Below are 25,774 nucleotides of genomic sequence, written 5' to 3'. Positions count from 1 at the left end.
TTGTGCTGCTTGGCCAAGCTGCCTGAGGCCAGTGTGGGCTGCAGGCTGCCTCCCTCGCTCCTGGCCTGCCACAGGGCGATTGTGAGGTCAGCCGCAGAGCGCCAGGCCTGGCTGCTGGGTGCGGGGGCAGTTTGCTGGCTGAGGTGGGGCCAGTGGGGGTAGTTTGCTGGCCAGGCTGGGGCCAGTGGGGGGCAGTTTGCTGGTCGGGCTGGGGCTGGGGCAGTTTGCTGGCCAAGCTGGGGTTGGGGGGGAGGGTGGAAACAGTTTGCTGGCCAGGCTGGGGCGGGGGGGGGCAGTTTGCTGGCTGGGCTGGGGAGCTGGGGGTGGCAGGGGCAGGGTGCTGGCAGAGACCGCCCATAGGAATAAGCACTCAGGTGAGACAGCCTTCATGGGTCTATTCCTGAGACAAGCTGCTGCGGAATGAGAGGCCCAGGGCCCTGTGCTGCTGGGCACAGCGTGGGGAGCCCTCGGGCAGCAAAACCCAACAATGCCTCACACCAGGGCTGCGGGCAGGGCGCACAGCCAGACTGACGGGGGGAGGCAGGGCAGGTGTGTGGTATGCTTGGCAATAGGCAGCTGGGGGGCAAGAGCTTGAGAAGCTGGAAGTATGGGCTGGAGAGGGTGGGGAAGGAGAAAATTCCTGAGGCATGGGGGCAGGGAGCCGGGGTAGATGGGGAATACCTGAGGCACAGGGGGTGGGGAGGGTTGGATGGGGGAGGGGTAGATGGAGAATGCCTGAGGCATAGGGGGAGGGGGCTGGGGTGGATAGGGAATACCTGAGGCACGGGGGGTGTGGAGGGGTGGATAGGGGAGGGGCGGACGGGGAGTACCTGAGGCATGGGGGGGTGGGGAGGGGTGGATGGGGGGGCGGACGGGGAATACCTGAGGCATGGCGGGGTGGATGGGGGAGGGGCGGACGGGGAATACCCGAGGCACGGGGGGTGGGGAAGGGTGGATGGGGGAGGCGTTGAGCAGGGGCCAGCAGAGTGGAGGAGTTAGAAGCAGAGGCTCAGGACTCCTGATGGAGGGGTCACTCTCCCACGTAGCTGTTCTTGGAGGGGCTCAGCCCAGGGCCACTCCTGGAGTCTGGGGCTACGGACAGCCCCGGTGGGGCCCTCGGCTTGTCATGGCCCTCCTTTGGGGGCAGCTCGCTGACGTAGCAGAAGCTCTCGCTGTAGTTGGGTTTGAAGCTCTCCATGATGTCCTTGGAGACTCCGGCCCATTCCTCCAAGAGAGCAAAGGTAGGTGAAAGGAGGCTCCTACCCAGCAGGCGTTCCCCTGCTCCCCGGCTGGACTGCCCCAGCCCAGGGAGGGTGAGCCTGCTGCTAGCCCGAGGCTCCCAGTGCCCTCCCCTGGTCCCTCTCACTGTGCTCCTGCAAGCACCTTGAAGGGAGCTAGGCACTGGCTGGGGTCCGATGGCTGCAGCACCTCAGTGCCCCACTGATGTGCAAGAGCCCTGCAGCAGCGAGTCACTTGGCCTGGGTGAGCAGGGCTCTGACTGCCAGGCTAGGGCCAGCAGTGCAGCCAGCCTTGCTCAGCCTGGCATCCTTGGAGCCCTGGCTCTCAGCGCTTCCAGCCCTCAGTGGGTTACAAAGCCCAAGCAGAAGCTGCTACGGAGTGTGTCAGGCAAGCCCACCCCAGGGACTCAGGCTTGATTCTCTTCTTGCAGTGTAGCCATACAGAGGCTCTGGGCCAAATTCAAGCTGGGCTGAGTGCAGCAGGCGCTATGCAAGCCCCCAGGCTGACTCTCAGGGCTGGGTGGCCAGGCCCTGGTGGCACGTGCTTTTGTTCCTGATCTGTCTCAACACTGCAGGAAGCAGTGAGAGATGGGCACAGGGGAGCTGAACCCCCTATCTGTTGTGCCCTATGTCTGTCCCAAGCAGCATGTGCCTGGCTAAGCTCAGCCTGGTGGCCCCTCCAGCACTGGCCAAGCCCAGCCTGGCAGCCCCTCCATCCCCAGCCCACACCCCCGCCCCAGCCGAGTGCTCTTACCAGGAAATTGCCCTTGTGGGTGCTGAAGAGCTCATCAAAATTCTTGCTGGGGTTGGGAATTCTAGGCATGAGAATGACCCAGACTCTGCAGAATGGAAAAGGGTTGTTAGGTGATGAATGGCAACCCTGCTGCATGGTTGGCTACATCACCCATGAGCCCTGGGGCTCTCCTCAGCCAGGTACCAGTTGGTGTCCTCTGAGTGCCCACCTGCTCAGTCTCCCAGGTGGTCCTTGTGGCCTCGCTCAGCCCAGCTCCCACCCTGGGCCCTACCCCCAGATCTGACCTGGTACAAAGCTCACACACAGCACGCCTGGACCCGGGCCATTGCTCTTCTCTGAGCCCTGCGCATGATAGCACAGCCTGGGCTACTGGGCCACACCTGTGCCCAGGGCTGAGGGTTACTGGGGAAGCAGCAGAAGATTCACCTTTCCATTCGAATCAGCAAAATGACAAGGACCAGGAAGAGCATCAGAGAAGCAGTGGGAAGAACCACATGAATCCAGAACCATGGTGCCTGCTCCTCTGTCCTGCCTACAGAGAAGATGCACAGGGGGTGAAAACGACTTCCATTTCTTACAGGTACACTTGTGTCGAAACACCCTGCCCTGAATGGCACCCTAGCCAGCCTCCTGCCTGGAGCCCGCAGCACTAAACCCAACTTACATTTCTTGATGGGAGATTACGGGGAGTGGTGATATGACAGTACCCGCAGGAAACATTCATGAAATTTAACTACGTTTATGTTAAAATAGGTTTCCAAAGATGTTACACACATCAGAGGACAGTATAACTTAGTAATACTCATTTTGGCGGAGGATTCTCTTCAAACTAGTTCATCAAATAGTCAGAAGTGAAAGGGAAACACTGGTCTGGAAGAAAAGGAACATTGTCCCTCAAGGGGATGAAAGGAGAGTAGGGATGGATAGGAAGGACAACACAACTTTGCAAGTAGTTTTTGTACTATAGTAATTATAACTAAAATGTGTATTTTAGATAAGGGTGGCCTCTTGGAGAATATATTTAAAAGCTGTATGTCTACAGATGCAAGCATTGACGGCTAAAGCTGAGTACTCAGATTGTTTATCTAAATACCTAGTGAAGGATTTTTTAGAGATGCGATTTTATAATCTTCAGCTACAAATCAATGAAATATTTAAAAGCCCATTTTGAACTAAGGTCCCGTAGACACGGTAACGCACAGCTGGTTTGTCAGTGAACAGGGTTGGCACATGCCTGTTAAAAGCTTTCGTTACTACTCAAATGGCCTTTCCCAGAGTCAGTGTTATACTAGCAGGTCTGGCAGCTGGACGGCTTTTCACCTATAAGTACGGAGGACGAGACACCAGTCTGCTAGGTGCAGCGGCCTGCTGTGTGACCCTTTGGAAATTGTCAAAACAGGGATAGGTGAGGGGAGCAGTTGAGCACTAAGACCACAGGGAGGCATTGCCCTCCTCTGCCTCTTTTACCTGCAGCCTATGATTAGCCAGGTGTACCACCATCCCCACAGCACTTCCCAGTATATCACTGCCACTGCCCTCTCTGGCCACCACACAGACAGACCCCCCTTGTTCACAGCCATTCAGAATGCAGCCACAGAGCTGCACCCACCACCCCCTCTTCATCTCGCCTCCAGCTTCCCTGGCTTCAGCACTGCCTGTCCACTGGCTCTCCTTGCAGGGACCCTCCAGCAGCCAAGGCGAGCCACCACTGCCTGCTTGTCCCCTCTTCAGTGAGTGTTGGGTGCTGCCCACCGACTGCTCCTCTGGCTCTGCAGGGCCTGCCTAGAACCAGCTGCAAAGCTCCCTGGGGCTCCTGTCCCCACCCCCTCCCTGGGCTGCTTGAGGGAACCCTGGCAAAGCTGGCGGGGGGCATGCAGAGAGCAGTGCTGCACACAGCTGGCTGGGGTCTTGGCTCCAGCTGAGAGGCTGCCGCAGGGCGGCTGTGGCGTGGCACTGAGGACACAGCCTAGTGACAGTACAGGGTGACGGGCTGCCACTGGTGCCCACCTCCCCATGAGGCAGCAGCACCGCCTACACCGGCACACCAGGCGGCTTCACTCTGGCACTGGGCAGCGGGTGGTCTGACACCCTGGTGACAGAGGAACCCGCACTGGCTCCTGGCGCTGGCCCTCTGGGCTCGTCTTACCCTCCCGATGGAAGCTCCTTGGGGCCAGGACTGCCCACTCTGTTCGCACAGCACCAGCGCACTGGGCCGTGTCTGCAGCTCTGGGGCCCCTGCCAGAGGTGCTGCCCTCACACCTCACCCCACACTCTGCCCCTGCTCCACTCTCCTTTCCTCCAGTGCCTATGCTGCCCCTCTTCCCATCCTGCCTTCACTCCCCATCTTCCTCCGATCCCACACCCAGCCCACCTCTTCCTGCCCCAGGTCCAGCCCCACTCCCACCCTGCCTCTTCTCAGTCCCTCCCCTACCACAGGGGTCTGCAGCCTGCAACTCTGGAGCCACACACAGCTCTTTAAGGACGTCTTTGTGGCTCCCGACACTGTAAGGCAAGTAAAAAAACCCTGCGGACTATATCTGATAAAACGGTGAACATCCTGCAGTGGGCACGTACCACGTTACAGGTCATTGCGCGCTGCTCTTAGAACAGGGGTACGGAAAGCACGGCTTGACATCAGTCACTAAAGATTCTCGTATTCACACGCATTGTGGCTCTTATTGATGTTTTTACTGAATTAACAAAAAAAAGGCTCTACTTGCTATTTTGGTTGGTGACCCCTGGCCGAGCACATCCTATCGCCGCTCCCCTCTTCCCTGAGCGCAACTCCTGCGTGCTGCAGAGCAGCTGATTGTGGTGGGAGGCGACGGGGCAGGGAGCTGGCTGCTGGTGAGCGCTAAGTCCCCACGGAGTCGGTGCCTATGCAGCTAATAATAATAAACATCTTTGCTCTTGCTGGGCCCAGGACACCCCTTCGTAATGCAGGCCCGGGGAGGCCGGGAGGAATCTCTCTTACCCTTGTCTGTTGCATTGTTGCCCCAGGACACAGGGAGGCTCCACTCACTCCAGAGGTGGGTGGTGCCACAATACTGGTTGATCTTGCTCTTCACGTAGAATGTGTAATACTTCTCATAGTCCACGCTGGGGAAGGAGAAGATCTTAGCACTCACCAGCTGCTCCTGGGGTAGATACATGCCAGGCTGTGAGACAGGCTGGGCAGCTCCACCCACTCTGCAGGGTGGCCTGGTCTGCCTTTGGCTGGTGCAGGGCTGGGCTCACCAGCATGAGAGTGGAGAACAGAGCTAGGTCCTGACCCCTTCCTCCCTCCTTTCCCTGCCCAGCTATGGGCTCAGCCCATACTCCTTCCCAGTGCACCTAGCCTCAGGCACCTGCCTGTACCTGGGACTCCCAGCACCCAGCAGGGACTGTACAGCTCCCCACTGCTGGGGTGTTGAAGGGGACTCTCAGCTAGCCCTTGAGCTGTGTCTCCCGGTGGGGGAGGTTTCAGCGGTGAAGGCGTGGCAGGAGGAGGGCTTGGGCCTGCAGCCTGAGAGGCCATTTGGGGCATGAGCAGGGTTCTCTCCAATTCTTTATTCACGCGTGAAGTAATTTTTTATGTGCACTGAGGCATGTGTCAGTGTGCACCACCAGTAAAAACAAAAATCAGCTGTGGGCACTCTGCTGCCTGGCTGGGCACCCACCCCAGCGCTCAGCTTCCAGGGAACCCTGGCCCTGACAAGGGCTATTTTAAGGGCAGAAGAGTCCTGAGGAGCAGTGAAGCAGAGCTTTAACTTAGCACGTGGGGACTGGGAAGGGCTGGGTGCCCTGGGATGAGGACGGCCGAGCTGCCCTGCCCTGCCCTGCCTCGGGAGACTGCAGAAGGGCCAGGTTGCTGGTTGCTGTTACCGTCCAGCTGGTGTCCTTGTTGCTTTTGTATCTGACAGTGTATTCCAGGCAGCTGGGCTTGTGGTATGTGGAGTCCCAGGTCAACCGCAGCTGGTTATTGCTGATGTTCTGGATGGTCAGGTTCACCGGTGGAGCGGGTTTCACTGCAATAGACAGACAGTTCCCTGGCTCAGGGGCCTCCCAGCATCAGGGCTGTGGAACTGGACTGGAGTGAACCAAACTGCAGTGACCTGGCTGGAGAACCAAGTGGCAAAGAAGGGCTATCAGAGCATATCTGATGGGACTGAGCTAATCTCCAGGTGCAGACACAAAGGGGGCCCCATACAGGCCCTAAGTGGCACCTCTCCAGGGAACAACTGTAGAAGTGCTGGATACAGCATTCAGATGGCTTCGATCTGAAAACTAATGTCTCTAACTTGTCAGTTCCTCCACCGCTGTGAGACAGCGCCTCCTTCCTGTTCTGGAGCCCTTCAGAGAGAGACCCCTGAGTACCACCGCCCTTCAGAGACAGACCCCCTTACTGGCTGACACCGCCCTTCAGAGACAGAACCCCGAGTGCCGGCTGACACCGACCTTCAGAGACAGACCCCAGTACCGGCTGACACCGACCTTCAGAGCCAGACCCCAGTACCGGCTGATGCCACCCTTCAGAGACAGGCCCCCTAGCACCAGCTGACGCCGCCCTTCAGGGACAGGCCCCCTAGTACCGGCTGACACCACCCTTCAGAGACAGGCCCCCTAGTACCGGCTGACACCACCCTTCAGAGACAGACCCCAGTACCGGCTGACACCTCCCTTCAGAGACAGGCCCCAGTTCCAGCTGACACCTCCCTTCAGAGACAGGCCCCCGTTCCAGCTGACACCTCCCTTCAGAGACAGGCCCCCTAGTACCGGCTGACACCGCCCTTCAGAGACAGGCCCCAGTACCGGCTGACACCACCCTTCAGAGCCAGACCCCAGTACCGGCTGACACCTCCCTTCAGAGACAGGCCCCCTAGTACCGGCTGACACCGCCCTTCAGAGACAGACCCCAGTACCGGCTGACGTCGCCCTTCAGGGACAGACCCCAGTACCGGCTGACACCGCCCTTCAGGGACAGACCCCAGTACCGGCTGACACCTCCCTACAGAGACAGGCCCCCTCGTACCAGCTGACGCCGCCCTTCAGAGACAGGCCCCCTAGTACCGGCTGACGCCGCCCTTCAGAGACAGACCCCAGTACCGGCTGACGTCGCCCTTCAGAGACAGACCCCAGTACCGGCTGACACCGCCCTTCAGAGACAGGCCCCCTAGTACCGGCTGACACCTCCCTACAGAGACAGGCCCCCTAGTACCGGCTGACACCGCCCTTCAGAGACAGACCCCAGTACCGGCTGACGTCGCCCTTCAGAGACAGACCCCAGTACCGGCTGACACCGCCCTTCAGGGACAGGCCCCCTAGAACCGGCTGACGTCGCCCTTCAGAGACAGATTCCAGTACCGGCTGACACCACCCTTCAGAGACAGACCCCAGTACCGGCTGACGTCGCCCTTCAGAGACAGGCCCCCTAGTACCGGCTGACGTCGCCCTTCAGAGACAGACCCCAGTACCGGCTGACACCGCCCTTCAGAGACAGACCCCCAGTGAAGGCTGGCCTTTACAGCCAGACCCCAGTACTTGTTGATACTTCCCTTCACAGCCAGACCCCAGCACTGACTGACGCTGTGTCTCACAGCTAGACCTCCAGAGCCGGCCTACGCTGCCTTTTAGAGCCAGACCCTCAGTGCCAGTTGATGCTGTTAAGTCCTCAGGCCCCAGAACAGGAAGGAGGTAGTGGTTCCCAGGATCGCACACCACCTGAATCCCTGTGTCCTGCGCTGGGAGAGGGCACGTAACACCTTAGGGCACTGGCACTTCGTGGGGAGCTGGGCGAGAGAGCGGCACCTGATGGTTACAGTGTGGTGACTCCTTTGCTAAGTACAGCTAGGACGGTGGGACCCAGGGGCAATCGTGTCCAAATGAACCTGCAATGCTGGAAATGAGACAAACCTGTTATTTCTCTGCTCCCTGAGGGGTGTGTGATGGAGAGCACCAGCCGCCTTTCCGCCCCTCCTGCTGTGCAGTGGCCTCTGGGCTGGGACTGCTCGGCAAGAGAGTGGGGCCATGCCACTAAGCCTGCATGGAGAAGCTACAGCCGGAGGGGCTGGGGGAGTGGGAGCCAAGCCCTGCTATACCTAGGTCCTGCAGCTTCATGCCCTTGTTGGTGGAGATGACGAGCTCGGCACCCTCGTGGCTGGCGTTGACATAGATGTAGAAGTTGCGGAACTGGATGATCTCAGTGTGGTCGAACCAGCAGCCTACGTTGAGGCCCTTCTCCTGGAGGTAGCGCTGGCACTCCACGACTGCCAAGGGGCTGTCCTGCCTGTGGCACAGAGCTGGTTATGGGGTGAGCTTGGAAATTGGGAACTGCAACGAACGGCAAAAGCTGGGCTCTGGGGTCAGATGGGGGCTGCCCTCAGCTCTGCTCTTTGACTGTGCTCTGCTGGGCTCTGGGGTCAGATGGGGGCTGCCCTCAGCTCTGTCCTTTGTCTGTGTTGTGCTGGGCAATCAAGCCCCTGGCCCTTCCACTGGTGTTCACCTGCCCTCTCTGGCTTCCAGTGCCTGGGGGCTTTGGATGCACCTTGGGCTCTGGGCTGCGCGCACCTGTGGCAGTTAGACAAGCGCTCATGCGATTCTGGCTCGACTCAGCCTGGAGACTGGCCTGGGGCACAGCCCCCACTTTGGGGGCTCTAAGGTGTGTTGCCAGTTGCTCCCCAGTGAAGTGCCCCTGGGAGAAGCACATTCCTGTTGGGGCTGGCAGCAGCATGGGCCTGTGTAGCAGGCTCAGTCCTGGGCTGGCACAAGCCAGGTACCTGCCAGATGAGCCAGGCTGGTCTCTGTTGACCGGCCCGAGGGATTGGGCTCCGGTAGTGCCCTGGCTCATTGCTGGTGCTGAGACTGAAGCCTCTGAGGCTGGGTCTTGGGGACAATCCACGGGTAGCCTGGGTGGAATAGGGGTCTGCAGGAAGTGCTCTGTTCTCTACTCACCTCTGCCCCAGGCCCAGCCCCCAGCTTGTTCATTTGCCTACAGACTCATTGCAGCAGCTGGCTCCTGTGTGGCACCAGGCGCTGCCAGATGAAGCTGCTTGTCCACCTCCAGCCTCACTGGTGGCAGGGCGCCATGCCTGCTGCTTCGTCTCTGCACTAAGCCTGCAGCCAAAAGCTGCCCCAGAGGGCAGACGGGGGCTTCTGACCTTGCACTGGCCTGCTCGGGCCCTGCAAACGGGGAAGCCAGCCCATGGGGGGAGGAGAGAGCAGGCCAGCCCCGAGACGTTGCCTACCTGGGACTGTACCAGTAGTAGAGTGAGAAATTGGCTGTCAGTGTGGCTTTGCTGCCCCACACACAGGTCAGGTACTGATCATTGAAGACGATGCATTCCACGCCTGCAAGGAGAAGCACATTCGGGAGCTGAGTCTCCTGCTCAAGTCAGCTGCGAAGCCCAGACTTACCCAGGAGAACCGACTCCCAGGCCCTGCTCCACCCATGAGCCACCCCCGTAAAGGGAGCAGAGGGTAAAGTCAGTGTGGTGCCTGAGGGCAGCTGGCAAACAGCTGACCCACCAGGTAGGGGTCCTCGGGCTGGGTAGGACACACGCTGTGGGGAGCACGCACTACGGAGCAGGCTCATGTCCACCCCACAGGACACTTCTGTTAAATTTCCCAGCTTGGGCGGGTCACTGGTCTTGTGTTATGTGCTGCCGCTCCCATAGGGTGTGCTGGGATAGCACCTGGCTCGGCGTGAAGAGATGGGACTGCCAGCTGGCAAAGTAGCACGAAATGGGGCAGGTGTGGGGATGGGAAGGGAAGGGAAAGGGCAGAATGGCGGGGATGTGGGGTCTGGATGGAAGGGAGAGGGCAGAAGGGCGGGGATGTGGGGTCTGGATGGACGGGAGAGGGCAGAAGGGCGGGGATGCGGGGTCTGGATGGAAGGGAGCGGGCAGAAGGGTGGGGATGCGGGGTCTGGAAGGGAAGGGATGTGGGGTCTGGAAGGGAAGGGAGCGGGCAGAAGGGCGGGGATGTGGGGTCTGGAAGGGAAGGGATGTGGGGTCTGGATGGCAGGGAGCGGGCAGAAGGGCAGGGATGTGGGGTCTGGAAGGGAAGGGATGTGGGGTCTGGATGGCAGGGAGCGGGCAGAAGGGCGGGGATGCGGGGTCTGGAAGGGAAGGGAGAGGGCAGAAGGGCGGGTATGTGGGGTCTGGATGGACGGGAGAGGGCAGAAGGGCGGGGATGCGGGGTCTGGAAGGGAAGGGAGAGGGCAGAAGGGCGGGTATGTGGGGTCTGGATGGACGGGAGAGGGCAGAAGGGCGGGGATGCGGGGTCTGGATGGAAGGGAGCGGGCAGAAGGGTGGGGATGCGGGGTCTGGGAGGGAAGGGATGTGGGGTCTGGAAGGGAAGGGAGCGGGCAGAAAGGCGGGGATGTGGGGTCTGGAAGGGAAGGGATGTGGGGTCTGGATGGCAGGGAGCGGGCAGAAGGGCGGGGATGCGGGGTCTGGAAGGGAAGGGATGGGATGCGGGGTCTGGAAGGGAAGGGATGTGGGGTCTGGAAGGGAAGGGAGCGGGCAGAAGGGCGGGGATGCGGGGTCTGGAAGGGAAGGGATGGGATGCGGGGTCTGGAAGGGAAGGGATGTGGGGTCTGGAAGGGAAGGGAGCGGGCAGAAGGGCGGGGATGCGGGGTCTGGAAGGGAAGGGATGTGGGGTCTGGGTGGAAGGGAGCGGGCAGAAGGGCGGGGATGCGGGGTCTGGAAGGGAAGGGATGCGGGCAGAAGGGCGGGGATGCGGGGTCTGGAAGGGAAGGGATGTGGGGTCTGGAGGGAAGGGAGAGGGCAGAAGGGCGGGGATGCGGGGTCTGGAAGGGAAGGGATGTGGGGTCTGGAGGGAAGGGAGCGGGCAGAAGGGCGGGGATGCGGGGTCTGGAAGGGAAGGGATGCGGGGTCTGGAAGGGAAGGGAGTGGGCAGAAGGGCGGGGATGCGGGGTCTGGAAGGGAAGGGATGCGGGGTCTGGAAGGGAAGGTATGTGGGGTCTGGAAGGGAAGGGAGCGGGCAGAAGGGCGGGGATGTGGGGTCTGGAAGGGAAGGGATGCGGGGTCTGGAAGGGAAGGGATGTGGGGTCTGGAAGGGAAGGGAGCGGGCAGAAGGGCGGGGATGCGGGGTCTGGAAAGGAAGGGATGCGGGGTCTGGAAGGGAAGGGATGCGGGGTCTGGAGGGAAGGGAGCGGGCAGAAGGGCGGGGATGCGGGGTCTGGAAGGGAAGGGATGTGGGGTCTGGAGGGAAGGGATGCGGGGTCTGGAAGGGAAGGGAGAGGGCAGAGGGCGGGGATGCGGGGTCTGGAAGGGAAGGGATGTGGGGTCTGGATGGAAGGGAGAGGGCACAAGGGCGGGGATGCGGGGTCTGGAAGGGAAGGGATGTGGGGTCTGGATGGAAGGGAGCGGGCAGAAGGGTGGGGATGCGGGGTCTGGAAGGGAAGGGAGCGGGCAGAAGGGCGGGGATGTGGGGTCTGGAAGGGAAGGGATGTGGGGTCTGGAAGGGAAGGGAGAGGGCAGAAGGGCGGGGATGCGGGGTCTGGAAGGGAAGGGATGTGGGGTCTGGAGGGAAGGGAGAGGGCAGAAGGGCGGGGATGCGGGGTCTGGAAGGGAAGGGATGTGGGGTCTGGATGGAAGGGAGCGGGCAGAAGGGCGGGGATGTGGGGTCTGGAAGGGAAGGGAGCGGGCAGAAGGGAAGGGATGCGGGGTCTGGAAGGGAAGGGATGCGGGGTCTGGAAGGGAAGGGAGCGGGCAGAAGGGCGGGGATGCGGGGTCTGGAAGGGAAGGGAGCGGGCAGAAGGGCGGGGATGCGGGGTCTGGAAGGGAAGGGATGTGGGGTCTGGAAGGGAAGGGAGCGGGCAGAAGGGCGGGGATGAGGGGTCTGGAAGGGAAGGGATGCGGGGTCTGGAAGGGAAGGGAGCGGGCAGAAGGGAAGGGATGCGGGGTCTGGAAGGGAAGGGAGCGGGCAGAAGGGCGGGGATGCGGGGTCTGGAAGGGAAGGGATGTGGGGTCTGGAAGGGAAGGGAGAGGGCAGAAGGGCGGGGATGCGGGGTCTGGAAGGGAAGGGATGTGGGGTCTGGAAGGGAAGGGAGAGGGCAGAAGGGCGGGGATGCGGGGTCTGGAAGGGAAGGGATGCGGGGTCTGGAAGGGAAGGGAGCGGGCAGAAGGGTGGGGATGCGGGGTCTGGAAGGGAAGGGATGTGGGGTCTGGATGGAAGGGAGCGGGCAGAAGGGCGGGGATGTGGGGTCTGGAAGGGAAGGGATGTGGGGTCTGGATGGAAGGGAGCGGGCAGAAGGGCGGGGATGTGGGGTCTGGAAGGGAAGGGATGCGGGGTCTGGAAGGGAAGGGAGCGGGCAGAAGGGAAGGGATGCGGGGTCTGGAAGGGAAGGGATGTGGGGTCTGGAAGGGAAGGGATGTGGGGTCTGGAAGGGAAGGGAGAGGGCAGAAGGGTGGGGATGCGGGGTCTGGAAGGGAAGGGATGTGGGGTCTGGAAGGGAAGGGAGCGGGCAGAAGGGCGGGGATGCGGGGTCTGGAAGGGAAGGGATGTGGGGTCTGGAAGGGAAGGGAGCGGGCAGAAGGGCGGGGATGTGGGGTCTGGAAGGGAAGGGATGTGGGGTCTGGATGGAAGGGAGCGGGCAGAAGGGCGGGGATGTGGGGTCTGGAAGGGAAGGGATGCGGGGTCTGGAAGGGAAGGGAGCGGGCAGAAGGGAAGGGATGCGGGGTCTGGAAGGGAAGGGAGCGGGCAGAAGGGCGGGGATGCGGGGTCTGGAAGGGAAGGGATGCGGGGTCTGGAAGGGCAGGGAGCGGGCAGAAGGGTGGGGATGCGGGGTCTGGAAGGGAAGGGATGCGGGGTCTGGAAGGGAAGGGAGAGGGCAGAAGGGCGGGGATGCGGGGTCTGGAAGGGAAGGGATGCGGGGTCTGGAAGGGAAGGGAGCGGGCAGAAGGGTGGGGATGCGGGGTCTGGAAGGGAAGGGATGTGGGGTCTGGAAGGGAAGGGAGCGGGCAGAAGGGCGGGGATGTGGGGTCTGGAAGGGAAGGGATGTGGGGTCTGGAGGGAAGGGAGCGGGCAGAAGGGCGGGGATGTGGGGTCTGGAAGGGAAGGGATGTGGGGTCTGGATGGAAGGGAGCGGGCAGAAGGGTGGGGATGTGGGGTCTGGAAGGGAAGGGATGTGGGGTCTGGATGGAAGGGAGCGGGCAGAAGGGTGGGGATGCGGGGTCTGGAAGGGAAGGGATGTGGGGTCTGGATGGAAGGGAGCGGGCAGAAGGGCGGGGATGTGGGGTCTGGAAGGGAAGGGATGCGGGGTCTGGAAGGGAAGGGAGCGGGCAGAAGGGCGGGGATGTGGGGTCTGGAAGGGAAGGGTTGCGGGGTCTGGAAGGGAAGGGAGAGGGCAGAAGGGCGGGGATGCGGGGTCTGGAAGGGAAGGGATGCGGGGTCTGGATGGAAGGGAGCGGGCAGAAGGGCGGGGATGTGGGGTCTGGAAGGGAAGGGATGTGGGGTCTGGATGGAAGGGAGCGGGCAGAAGGGCGGGGATGTGGGGTCTGGAAGGGAAGGGTTGCGGGGTCTGGAAGGGAAGGGAGAGGGCAGAAGGGCGGGGATGCGGGGTCTGGAAGGGAAGGGATGCGGGGTCTGGATGGAAGGGAGCGGGCAGAAGGGCGGGGATGTGGGGTCTGGAAGGGAAGGGATGCGGGGTCTGGATGGAAGGGAGCGGGCAGAAGGGCGGGGATGTGGGGTCTGGAAGGGAAGGGATGCGGGGTCTGGATGGAAGGGAGCGGGCAGAAGGGCGGGGATGTGGGGTCTGGAAGGGAAGGGTTGCGGGGTCTGGAAGGGAAGGGAGAGGGCAGAAGGGTGGGGATGTGGGGTCTGGAAGGGAAGGGATGCGGGGTCTGGATTGAAGGGAGAGGGCAGAAGGGCGGGGATGTGGGGTCTGGAAGGGAAGGGATGTGGGGTCTGGAGGGAAGGGAGAGGGCAGAAGGGTGGGGATGTGGGGTCTGGAAGGGAAGGGATGTGGGGTCTGGAGGGAAGGGAGAGGGCAGAAGGGTGGGGATGCGGGGTCTGGAAGGGAAGGGATGTGGGGTCTGGAGGGAAGGGAGAGGGCAGAAGGGTGGGGATGTGGGGTCTGGAAGGGAAGGGATGCGGGGTCTGGATGGAAGGGAGAGGGCAGAAGGGTGGGGATGCGGGGTCTGGAAGGGAAGGGATGTGGGGTCTGGAGGGAAGGGAGAGGGCAGAAGGGCGGGGATGTGGGGTCTGGAAGGGAAGGGATGCGGGGTCTGGATGGAAGGGAGCGGGCAGAAGGGCGGGGATGCGGGGTCTGGAAGGGAAGGGAGCGGGCAGAAGGGCGGGGATGCGGGGTCTGGAAGGGAAGGGATGCGGGGTCTGGAGGGAAGGGAGAGGGCAGAAGGGTGGGGATGCGGGGTCTGGAAGGGAAGGGATGCGGGGTCTGGAGGGAAGGGAGAGGGCAGAAGGGTGGGGATGCGGGGTCTGGAAGGGAAGGGAGAGGGCAGGGGATGGGGCGTTCTGGGGGAAGGGGATGCCTGTGGCACCACGTGGCTCAGTACGTTGCCGGGAGCCATGTCCTGCTGCTCCCGCTGGCTGCCATTCAGCCAATGGGAGTGACGGGAGAACACCCATTTCCGCCCCCTGCCGGGCAGCGCCTGTGGGCACTGCAGCCATGCCTGGGTGGAGGGGTGGGGCATGGCTGGACAGCCGGTGCTGGCTTGTGGCCCTGCAATGGGGGCACGCCTGAGTCTTGAGGGCTGGGTCTGTTCCACGGGCTGTAGGTCCCCCCCACGGTTCTGTGGGAAGCCAACGCAGGGAGGGGAGAACAGGTACAGGGCATGGCCCTGGCTCTGCCCCCCCATGCCTCTTCCTGCCCACGCCCTGCCCCCTCTGCCCCTTCCCCCAGCCCTCCTGTACATGATGAGGCCCAAGAGATTAACGGGGCCTGGGGCCAGCAGGGGGTTGTCCCCTCTGCACTCTGCACCAGCAGAGAAAGTGGAGCTCCTTGGCCCCGGCTCGCTGCACTGCCCTGGCATCCAGAGGCATCACTCCACTGCCCACTGCCAGTGAACAGACAGGGTGGCCCCATGCCCGCCAAACCCCTGCCCCGAGGGGAGTGGAGCAGGCTGGACAGGGGTCACTCACTGCCTGCCACCTGCGGTGGATGGGGGTGTGCCAGACCTCCTGCTAATCCTTGGATGGCTCTGGGCTGTGTGGGGCCCCAAGGGCGCTTTCTGGCATGGCTGCCCCAAACCAGCCATGGGCCAGGCGTGAAACACTCCTGAGCCTGTGCAGCTGCACTCAGCACTGGCTGCGTGCTGGGGGCTGAGCTGAGCGGCGTTCGAGAGGAGGACGGCAGAGGGCAGGGCAGCACTGACACCCCACAGGCGGCATTCTGCTTTCGCACAAACACAGGTCACCCGCACTGAGGCCCCAGCTTTCCCCTCCTGGGCCAGGGCTGAGCCACAGCCCAGCCCAGCCCAGCCCAGCCCAGCACAGCCCAGCCCAGCACAGCCCAGCCCAGCCCAGCCCAGCCCAGCACGCCGAGTTCGGAGAAGAAAGGGAGGAAGAAATGTTTTCTCTGTAAAAAGAAGTTTTCAGAAATGGCTTCTGTGGTGAATGGGGCAGTGGCTGCGGGCCACGTAAGAGGACTGCCAGGCCTGAACAAATCCCTGCCCACCCCCAGAGCAGAGCCACCCGGGGTTTATAATGCAGGAAATACCTTGTTTCATTTTACCCAACGCACACAGTCCAGGTGGGACAGGATGTGGCCCTGCTACTTGGGCTTTCGGACCCCAACGGGGCAATTCAACTCATTCACTCAAGGTCACCTAAGAAATCACTGAACAGGAACTTGGTAATCCTGTCTGCTTCAGGAGTCAGGCAGCACCCATGTGCTTGTCTGACACTGCTGTCCATTCAGTGTAAGCACACACAACAGAGTTAGAATATCCCACCTCCTTATGCAACAGCTGCAATGGTACTGAGTAACTAAGGGCAAGTTTGCAATGGCCAGTGGGTCACCTACCAAGGAAAATCCTCTCTCAAGAGGGCTTCAGAGAGCACACTATGATCTCATCTTTTCCAAGGAACGTCTAGAAACCACAGGTCAGAACGACACCCTCTTGAGTCATCACTTTTCTAACTATCAGTACACTTTTAATATCCCAAGATGTCTAGACTCAAGGCTTTCCAACCACCAAGGTTTTAACTCCATTGTTGATTTCACGAAACAAAACCAAAATCCTGTTGCACTTTAAAGACTAAGAAAATAATTTATTAGGTGATGAGCTTTTGAGGGACAGACCCACTTCACATCTGGAAAACTCTGATGAAAGTAAACTGGCACAATAAGAATTGAACAGAAAGAGCAAAAGAAAAAAGAATGAAATGAAACTACATCAGACGGAAGGAAGGGGGCAAAGGGAGAGGAGGGTGGAAGAAAATTACTGAAAGTGTCTGTTAAGCGGTTTGCCTGAGATCACGCTGAATACCAAGGATGGGGAAAGTGCCTTGTAAGGTGTGAGGTAATTGCTGTCCCTACTGAGACCTATGCATCAAGTGTTGAAGGTGAGAACAAACTCCAGTTCAGACGTACGATCTGATTTGTCTGTCCCCTCCAACCATTCAGATTAGCAGGAAGTGTCAGCAAGTCTTGACCTCATTTCCAACTGCCTGTCCCCAGCTTAACCTTTAACCATGTGGAACTCTACACACTGAACCTCCCTAGGCTAGTATGCTCTGGATTCACCAGGGACACTGCCAGGCCAGGGAAGGCCTTTTTCTAGGTTGCCCCTTTCCACCACTCTTCGCCGGCTACTGGGGCTGCTGGTGCCCCCAGCTGCCAGAGGCTCTGATCTCCCAGGTCCCTAGTCCGGCAATGCTCCTGGCCCCAGCTCACCATTTCGAACCCATGAGTGCTTCCACGGGGTCGCCAACAATGCCAGACCTGGGGCATTATTGGACTAGCGAAGGCCAAATTATGGAGGTTCAACCTTTGGTTTGAATCACAGAATACAGTAAACCCCCCTCAAGACAAGTGCAGTCAAGTTGCCCGTGTCTCAGGTTAATACGACGGACGCCCCGACAGGAGCAGTTTCCCAGTCTCCAGAATGGCGGGGAACTGGGAACCAGGAGGCTCCCCTCTGCTTGCAGAGCCAGGAAACTGAGCAGGGCAGCAGCCCTGGTTAGTTTCCTGGCTCCAAGGAGCAGAGGGGAGCCAAGAAACTGACTAAGGCTGCTGCCCTACTCAGTTTCCCCTCTCTGCAAGGGGAGGGGAGTTGGGAGCCAGGCTGCTGTCTGATTCCCAGCTCCTCACGCTTTCAGGACCCAGGAAACCAGCCAGCTGGTCAGATTCCCGGCTCCTGCAAGCCCAGGGGAGCCGGGAACCAGGTGGCAGCCTGCTTCCTGTTGCCCCTCAACTTGCATGAAAATTCAAGTTATGCGGGGTCTGCAGAAGCACAACCCCTGTGTAACTCGAGGGTTTACTGTACTAGAATGGGAAGGGACCTAGAGGGGTCATCATGTCCAGCCCCTCCTGTCATGGCAGGACCAGGCACCATCTAGATCATCCCTGCTATGTGTTTGTCTAACCTGCTCTTAAATATCTCCAATGGTGGAGGTACCACAACCTCCCTAGGTAGCTTATTCCAGGGTTTAACTACCCTGACAGCAAATTTTTCCTAATGTCCAACCAAAGCCCCCTTTGCTGCAATTTAAAACCATTGTTTCTTGTTCTATCATCAGAAGCCAAGGAGAAATTGTTTCTCCCTCCTCCTTGTAATGCCCTTTTAGGTACTTGAAAACTACTATCATGGCCCCTCGGTCTTCTCTTTTCTGAACTAAACAAGCCCAGTTCTTTCCAGTCTTCCCTCACAGCTCATGTTCTCTAGACCTTTCATCTCTCCTGTTGCTCTTCTCTGATCTCTCTGCAATCTCTCTTCATCTTTGGTGCCCGGAACAGGACACAACACTGCAACTGAATCCTAGTCAGGGCAGAGCAGAGTGGAGGAATGACTTCTCATGTCTTGCCTACCATGCGCCTACATCTCAGAATCATTGAGAGTCATTAATTCAGGGTGGCTGAGAGCACATTATCTGGCTTCAATCTGGGGTACACACCCCACTAACCCAAGGCAACAGCACAATAGAAACACACTAGGTTGTAAGCAGCAACCTGCTTGCACCCCACACAACTCCTTTGGTTTGGTATGAAAGCCCTGGATGAGTGGGCCACTCTCCCGCTAAGCACCCAGCCCTGGATGTGGGGCCTGGCTCGGCCTCTGCCTGCTCCCCGTCACCTTTTGCCAGTGAAAGAAGACAGCGCTAGCCTGCTTCTGTGCGACGTCAGGGACCCGGTGCACATGCGCTGGAGGGGCTGGTGCTGCTCTTACTCTCCCAGAGCCCTCCCTGCACTAGTTGATAGGCTGTGCAGGGGCCAACCGCAGCAGCACAGAAGTCCCCAGCCAAGGGTGGAGCAGGATGGCTCTGAACCCTGCTGAAACAGCCAGGATGGCTGAGCTCTCTGCAAGCCATAGAGGACAGAGGAAAAGCTGATGAGGCTTCTCAGCCCACCACCCAGCCTTTCTCAGGCAGGGCCAGATGCAGACCTGAGCTCTGAACAGGTCTTGCTCTCTGGTAGCCCCATACTGGCCCCTCCCTCCTCGGGTTGTGAAGCCAGGGGGCTGCTGGGTATTGCTGCCATGTCCAAGAGCCCCTTCCCCAGGACAGCTACACACAGCTCATAAATACCCCCCTTCCCGCCCCTTCTTCCCCTCCCGGCTCCTGCTGGTCTGCAAGCCAAAGGCTGAGGTGCCCGCACCAGGCAGAGCACCCTGCAGCCTGGCGCCTCCCTTTCCTGGCTGCTCGGCAAGGGCTGAACTCAGCCAGCCCCGGCTCTGTGCCTGACACAGCAGCAGGGAAGCTGGGGCCTGGAAAGTCCCATTGAACCTGCCCTGCCCCGCCCCCCAGGGATGTGGTGAACCAGACGTTGTAAACAGCTGCAGGAGGCCTTGGCTGTGGCCAGTCAGCATGTGGAAACCAGGGCAGGAAAGCGGGCCAAGCCCTGGCCTGATGTTTCTGCACTTAACTCTGTCAGAGCCACCCAGCTGCCGGGGCAGGGCTGTGGGTCGTGGGCTGCATCTCAGGCTCTGTGAGGAGGGAGTGGGTTGGTAAGGCAGAGCTCCGCTGGGCTGAGAGACTATGCAGAGCTCCCCTGGGGTGGGGTGTTTGTAATGCAGACCTCTGCCCGGGTCACATCAAGTCAGCAAGCGAGCTAGCGGCCTGGCTGTACAAAGTGCAGTCGGCACAAACTGCCCTGTTCCAGAGCGAGTGGTCAGTGCTGCTCCACCACTGTACCCTCAGCGCAAGCACAAGGCTTCTCCTCCAGCAGATGTGTGTCGGACTTCTCCGGCAGGACGGAGACAGCAGCAATGGGCTGTGCCACGCCTACCTCCGTGAGCTGGCAGAGTTTACCGAGCTGGAACTGGACAGAATCAACCCCGCCTCTGGAAAAGGCACAGCAGTGTGCAGACGTTTGACCCACCGCGTCATGGGGCTGGAGGAGCTGCGGTCCTGCATGCCAGGTCCCTTAGGCCAGGCCCACAGCCAGCTGGGATAGCCATTCTTACATTTCAGAGACGCTAACGGCTGCTGGGGATGGGGGGACCCATATGAACTGAAGCTGCACACTAGTCACAAGGGCTGTGCTGCCTGGCAGACTGGGACAGGTGGAGGAGAGGCCTGGCGGTGAATCAGCCCATTACCCTGGAGGCAGAGCAGGTAGAGGAAGCAGCACCCCAGGGGGCAGAAAGGAGCAGGCCTTGTAGAGGATTACCTACGAGTACTTCCCCCAGGGAAACGCCATGTGGCCTTGGCCAAAAGAGCCACGCTGCAGGAGACTGGACATGCAGCGCTCTGGGAACACGAGCACAGGGACAGGACCCAGGAGGTGTCTGGCTAGAATTAGTGATGACACAAGACAGGAGTGGGGCCTGTAGCCAGGGCGGGAGCTTGGCAGCTCAGAGCAAGGAGGGGACCCTGCAAGGGCTAGTGAATTTAACAAGCGGAGCTGCAGAAGGCTCTGCCAAGTGTCCTGAAATCCCACCCCTGGACTGGCAGCTGGTACTCGCCTGGCAGGCGGAGCAGCAAAAGAGCCTGCAGGACTTTTAGAGCCCCTCCAAGGCACAGCAGCAGCTTCCACAGGAGGCTGCGAATCCTGCGGGGGGGACCATGCCCCAGTGCCGAGCCCTCTCTCGCAGCCCAAACCCCTCCGCCCTAGCACCACATAGGCAGGGTGAGCAGGTGTCCAGGTTTGACTGGCACCCCGGTCGAAAAGGGACCCTGGCGGCTCTGGTCAGCACTGATGAGCAGGGTGTTACAAGCCTGGCTGCAGCACAGCGGGATTCAGACAGGCTCCCTTCCTGTCCTGGCTCTGCGCGGCCCCCAAGGAGCAGATAGCAGGTCCCTGCAGTTCCTAGGCATACGAGGGCCAGAAAGGCTTTACGCAGCCTCTGCCCTGAGCACCGGCTCCACAGCTCCTACAGACCGGGAACTGCAGCCAATGGGAGTTGTGAGGAGAGCCTGTGGGTGCGAGCAGCACAGAGCCCCTCTGCCCTTTATCTAGGCACCACAGAGAGCTGTTTCTCTGGACCAGGGTTCCCTGTAAGCTGAGCACTTGGGCAGCTGCCCAGGAGAGATTCAGGTGCTGCCCAGCTGATGAGCAGAGGGCCCAGAGCTGGCAACCTGTGTTTCTATTGGTAGTGCACATCCACACAGGCCTTGGTGCACAGAACAAAATTTATTCTGCTCATGGGCAAAAAGAGTTAGGAGGACCACTGCCCCGAAGCCACATTCATAAGTGCCACACAGACCCCACACCTCCTCCCACACCCCAACCTTAAGCTCCTTCCTTCACTCCAAACTTCTCACGCCCAGCTCCACCCCAGAGCCCGCATGCCCTCACACCTGTCAACCCTGTGCCCTAGATATTAGCCCCTTTCCTCCCCCCAAACTCTTCCCAGAGACTGCACCCCCTACTATACTTCCAACCCCTTGGACCCAGCCCAGAGCCCTTTCCTGCACCCCTCATCCCCAGCCCCTCCTCAGAGCCTGTCCTGCCAGCTGGAGCCATCACACCCCTTCTGCACCCCACATCCTTCTATTTAGCCCATTCCAGTTGCCCCCTTTCCAAGTCCGCAGCCATTGCCTCAAAGACTCCTCTCAGGCTGTGCCGAGGGGAAGCCTCCAGCAGGTTCCCGGACATGCCCAAGCAATGTTTGAACCCAAGGGCCTGGAGTGAGTGGGGATGCTTACAGGTCTCTGCAAGTCGTGCTGTACCCTGCATGACGAGCAGCGTGGCAGAGCTCGTGCCTGTGTGCGAGAGGCAGGCCCAGTGCCGTGGGTGTCCCTTCAGCGAGAAGCCCCATTTACTCCCAAGGTTCTCAGAAGAGAAGCCTGCTGAGAGCCTGCCAGGTTCCCTGACGTCAGAGCGGCTGAAGGAGAGACCAGAGCTGAAATCTCCCCCATTACCCACGCTCTGGTGAGATACTCATCAGGGCCTCACATCCTGCCGCTGAACGCCAGGCAGTGCGAGAGGGACTCTCCGGGGCTGAGATTAAGCAACTCTGCAATTGCTCTGCACTGTGTGTGTCGTTCTAGGAAAGTTCCTCACAGCAGTACAAGGATGGGATTCACTTTGTGCCCCTCTGGCCCCAGCTGCCTCTTCCATTTTTCTCTCCAGAGAGAATGGATTGGAGCTAGCTCAGCTCCTTCCCCCACTATTGGAACCAGGTCGTATGGGGGCTGGGCCCAGGGCATCCCTCCCCTTGGCCTCTTGCTTGCTGCCTCAGCTGGGGAAGCCATGGTGTGGCTGCCCCGAGCCCCCTATGGATGGGAGGGCTCTGGCTGGAACTTGCAGAGTCAGGCTCCAGCCTGACTGAATTAGAGCCTCTTTCCCATGGAGAGGAGAGAGGGAGTCACTTAGAGGCCTTGCACTTCTTATGTCCAGTGCCAGAGCTGGCTGTGAGGGTGAAAGTGGGGTTTACGATAAATGCAAAGTAACGCACACTGCAAAATACAATTTCAAGTATGCATACAAAATGCTGGAGTCTAATGTAGCTGTTACCACCCAAGAAAGAAATGCTGGTTGGAGTCACTGTGAACAGCTCTCTGAAAAGAGCCAGTGTGCAGCAACAGTCAAAAAAGCTGAGGGGATGCTGTGAACCATTAGGAAAGAGACTGGTATAATAAAGCTGTTCTCTAAATCCATGCTGCATTCCCATCTTGAACACTGTGTGCAGTCCAGTCACTCTGTCTCCAGGAACATACTGGAACTGGAAAAGTGCAGAGAAGGGCTACTAACATTATTAAGGACATGAGAGAGGAGAGGTGAAAATGCCTGGGACTTTTCAGCTTGGGAAAAAAGATACTTAAGTGGGGATTTGGTAGAGGTCTGTACAATGGAGGGTCAACCAATGCAATAATAAGCAAGAGGTGTAAAAGGTCTCCAGGCAGTATTTCGTCACACAACACACTTGCAGCCCGTGGGGCTCTTTGCTGGGATGCTGTGCACAACAAAACTCCAGCAGGCTTTGGGAAAGGTCTGTAAGTGACAGTTAGCCAGGATGGCCTGGGGCGTACTGCAGCGCTCTGAGTGTCACTAGATCTGCTCTCAGAAGCTGGAACTGGACAGCAGGGAGTGGGGTCACTTGACCATTACCTGTTCTGGTCACTCCCTCTGGGACACCTGGCATTGGCCACTGTGGGCAGACAGGACACTGGGCTAGAGGGACCTTTGGTCTGACTCAGTCTGGCCGTTCTTATATCAAAACTAATGATAATAAAAGAGGTTTAGTTCAAACCCCGCCCCCAAATAATGACCTCTCCAGGTAGCAACGATGCATTAAAAAATCTTGGCTTACTAGAAAACATCCATGTATATATGTGTCCCAGGTACAAATCTAGCATTCTGGAGCCAAAGCACTATAACATAGTCAAACAAGGAACTCTCCTTTCACATGGCCCCCACTTTTCCCTCCACCACATCCTGTGCACTGACCATGGACGGGGTGGAGACTCAGGGCTTGTCTGCACTGCAAGAGACTGCACTGAAATGTTCTTGCTGCGCAGCAATGTCTGTGAGCGCAGCAAGTTTCAGCACAGTAGCTTGGCAGTGCAGACAGGCTGCCAGCATTGGGAGCTATGCCCGTGGTGGAAGTAATGCTGGGACAGGGCTCTCTGTTGCATTTCTTCAAGCAAGGGCAGGGCTCTCTGTCGCGTCTCCAAAAGTCACCTCTAAGCACTTAGACACGATTACCAGTGATTTCAGCTCCACTGGTCACTGAAGAAAACCAAAGTGTCTCTATGAAGCCTAACCAGCTCCATCTCGAAACCAAGAGAAGGGACAGATCAGAGAGTGCTTTTGTGAGTCTTAGGCAGACCATCAAGCACAACACAAAAAAGATATACTGGCGTTAGAGAAAGTTCAGAAAAGGGCAACTAAAATTATTAAGGTTTTGGAAAGGATCCCATATGAGGAGAGGCTAGAGAGACTGGGACTTTTCAGTCTAGAAAAGAGGAGATTGAGGGGCGATATGACAGAGGTATATAAAATCACGAATGGTGTGGAGAAAGTGAATACAAAAAAGTTATTTACTTGTTCCCATAATATAAGAACTAGAGGACACCAAATGAAATTAATGGGTAGTAGGTTCAAAACTGATAAAAGAAAATTTTTCTTCACACAGCGCACAGTCAACCTGTGGAACTCCTTGCCGGAGGAGGCTGTGAAGGCCAGCACTCTAACAGAGTTTAAAATAGAGCTTGATAAATTTTTGGATGTTAGGTCCATAAATGGCTATTAGCCAAGGGTAAAGTATGGTGCCCCTAGCCTTTAGTCAAAGGCTGGAGACAGATGGCTGGAGACAAATCGCTTGATCATTGTCTTCGGTTCATCTCCTCTGGGGCACCTGGCACTGGCCACTGTCAGCAGATGGGATACTGGGCTGGACAGACCTTTGGTCTGACCCAATATGGCCGTTCTTATGTAACACCTGTTCCCACCCTGTTTCTCTACTGGGATCTGGCATCAGAAGCCCCAGCTTAGCCAGTGAATTTCAAATGACAGTGACACTCTCAATTAAGACAGGCTAAGGACTCATACAATAGAAAGAACAACTTTTCATTATTTGGGAATCCAAGTGATTTGCAATCCAACTCCAGCCAAAATAGCTCACATGGGCAACACAGGAATGGAAACAGTTGACAAAGGGGGCTGGGGAAATTCTGGGTGGGTGTACGCCCCCCTCGGCCAGGGAACATCCCTGGGAAGGAGAGTCAGGAGTGCAGCTGCAGTTCCCCAGTTCCTGCAGCCATGCAGCCATGCAGCAATGGTGCCGACAAGAACATAGACACAGCCACAGTGGGTCAGACCAAGAGTCCATCTAGCCCAGCCTCCTGTCTTCTGACAGCAGCCAATGCCAGGTGCCCCAGCGGGAGTGAACAGAACAGGTAGTCACTAGGTGACCCCTCTCCTGTGTCACATCTCCAGCCTCTGACTAACAGAGGCCAGGGACACCATTCCTACCCACTGGGCTAACGGCCACTGATGGACCTGACCTCCGTGAATTTCTCTCGCTCTTTCCCGAAGGCTGTTACAGTCCTGGTCCTCACAACGTCCTCTGGCGAGGAGTTCCACAGGCCGACCGTGCGCTGCGTGAAGAACCACTTCCTTCTGCTGGTTTTAAACCTGCTGCCCACTCGTTTCATGTGGTGCCCCTAGTTCTCATGCAACGGGGGCACACGAACACCGTCTCCCTGTGCGCTCTTTCCCCAGGCGGCTCTCAGTAGCGAGAGGAGAGGGGAGGGCAGGTGCTGCCCTGCAGGCAGCCCGAGTCCCCCAGCCACCAGCCTGACAGGTGCTGCAACCTGCTGTGCACCACACATCGCCCAGCCCAGCCCCGCTGTCATCCAGCCATCGCCCTGGCTGGTACCCAGAAACCGCCTGCCAGCCTGCGACGCCCCTCGCCCCTCGCCGCGCCTCCGCCTGCGCCCCGCCGCGGGGAGCTGCCCGCCGCGACCCAGCGGCCTCCTGCGGCTCTCCGCGCGCGAAGGCTGCCGCGTCCCGCTCCCGCTGCCAGGCCGGGGCCAAGCGAGACGCGCTCGTTCGTCCCCCCCACGGCCCGGCCCGGACCCCCTGCACCTGGGAGCGAGGGGCCGGGCCGGGCCCGCCGCGTGACCCGAGCGCACGGCCCGGGCTGTGCCGAACGCCTCCCCCGGCCGGGCCCGGGCCCGGGCCGGGCCGCAGGCGCCGAGACGCGGCAGGCTCCCCGCGAGGCGGGCCGGGCCGGGCCGGGCGTTACCTGGCGCGCGCCGGGCGTTCCCCGGGGCTGCGGCGCGCGGGCCGGCGGCGGACAGCAGGAGGCCCAGAGCCAAGAGCAGGGCCGCTTCCCCCATGGCGCGGCGCGGAGCGGGGCCTGCGCTGTCGGCGCCCGAGTGCTCCCGGCGAGCGCGCAGCTCCTCGCAGCTTCCGCCGCCCGCCGCTTCCTGCGCTCAGCCGCAGCCCCCGCGCGAGGCAGCCAGGGGAACTCCCCGCGCGGCCCATGGCCAGCGCCGCTGCCGCCGCCGCCGCCGCCGCCGCCCGGCCCCGCGTGCGCGAGCCTGCAGCCCGGGGCGGACCCCGGCCCGGCCCCACAGACGGCTGAGGCGATGGCGCGGGCTCAGGGCTGCCTGGACGGGCAACGCCAGCTGCAGCGTTCGGCACTTTCCGTGAGCTGGTAGCGGCCGGCTCGGAGCGCGCCGACACCGCTCGGCAGTTTCCGTGAGG

The 25,774-nt window shown here is 59.8% G+C and overlaps 1 protein-coding gene across 1 annotated transcript; it reads right to left on the bottom strand.

The window, feature by feature from the left end:
• Nucleotides 1-378: 378 nt before the first annotated feature.
• On the bottom strand, nucleotides 379-25,701 carry IL2RG (interleukin 2 receptor subunit gamma). The gene is made up of 8 exons (XM_075007623.1): nucleotides 25,311-25,701; nucleotides 9,216-9,318; nucleotides 8,070-8,257; nucleotides 5,857-5,999; nucleotides 4,967-5,129; nucleotides 2,419-2,524; nucleotides 1,993-2,077; nucleotides 379-1,225 (listed from the first exon to the last, which is right to left on the bottom strand). Exons 1-8 carry the CDS (start codon nucleotides 25,402-25,404, stop codon nucleotides 1,031-1,033), a joined length of 1,077 nt encoding a protein of 358 aa, XP_074863724.1. The 5' UTR covers nucleotides 25,405-25,701; the 3' UTR covers nucleotides 379-1,030.
• Nucleotides 25,702-25,774: the final 73 nt, after the last annotated feature.

The sequence above is a fragment of the Carettochelys insculpta genome, chromosome 13 (assembly GCF_033958435.1).
Source record: "Carettochelys insculpta isolate YL-2023 chromosome 13, ASM3395843v1, whole genome shotgun sequence".
Taxonomy (NCBI): domain Eukaryota; kingdom Metazoa; phylum Chordata; order Testudines; family Carettochelyidae; genus Carettochelys; species Carettochelys insculpta.
The sequence above is the reverse complement of the archived record's forward strand: the minus strand, read 5'-3'. Positions and strand labels throughout refer to the sequence as shown.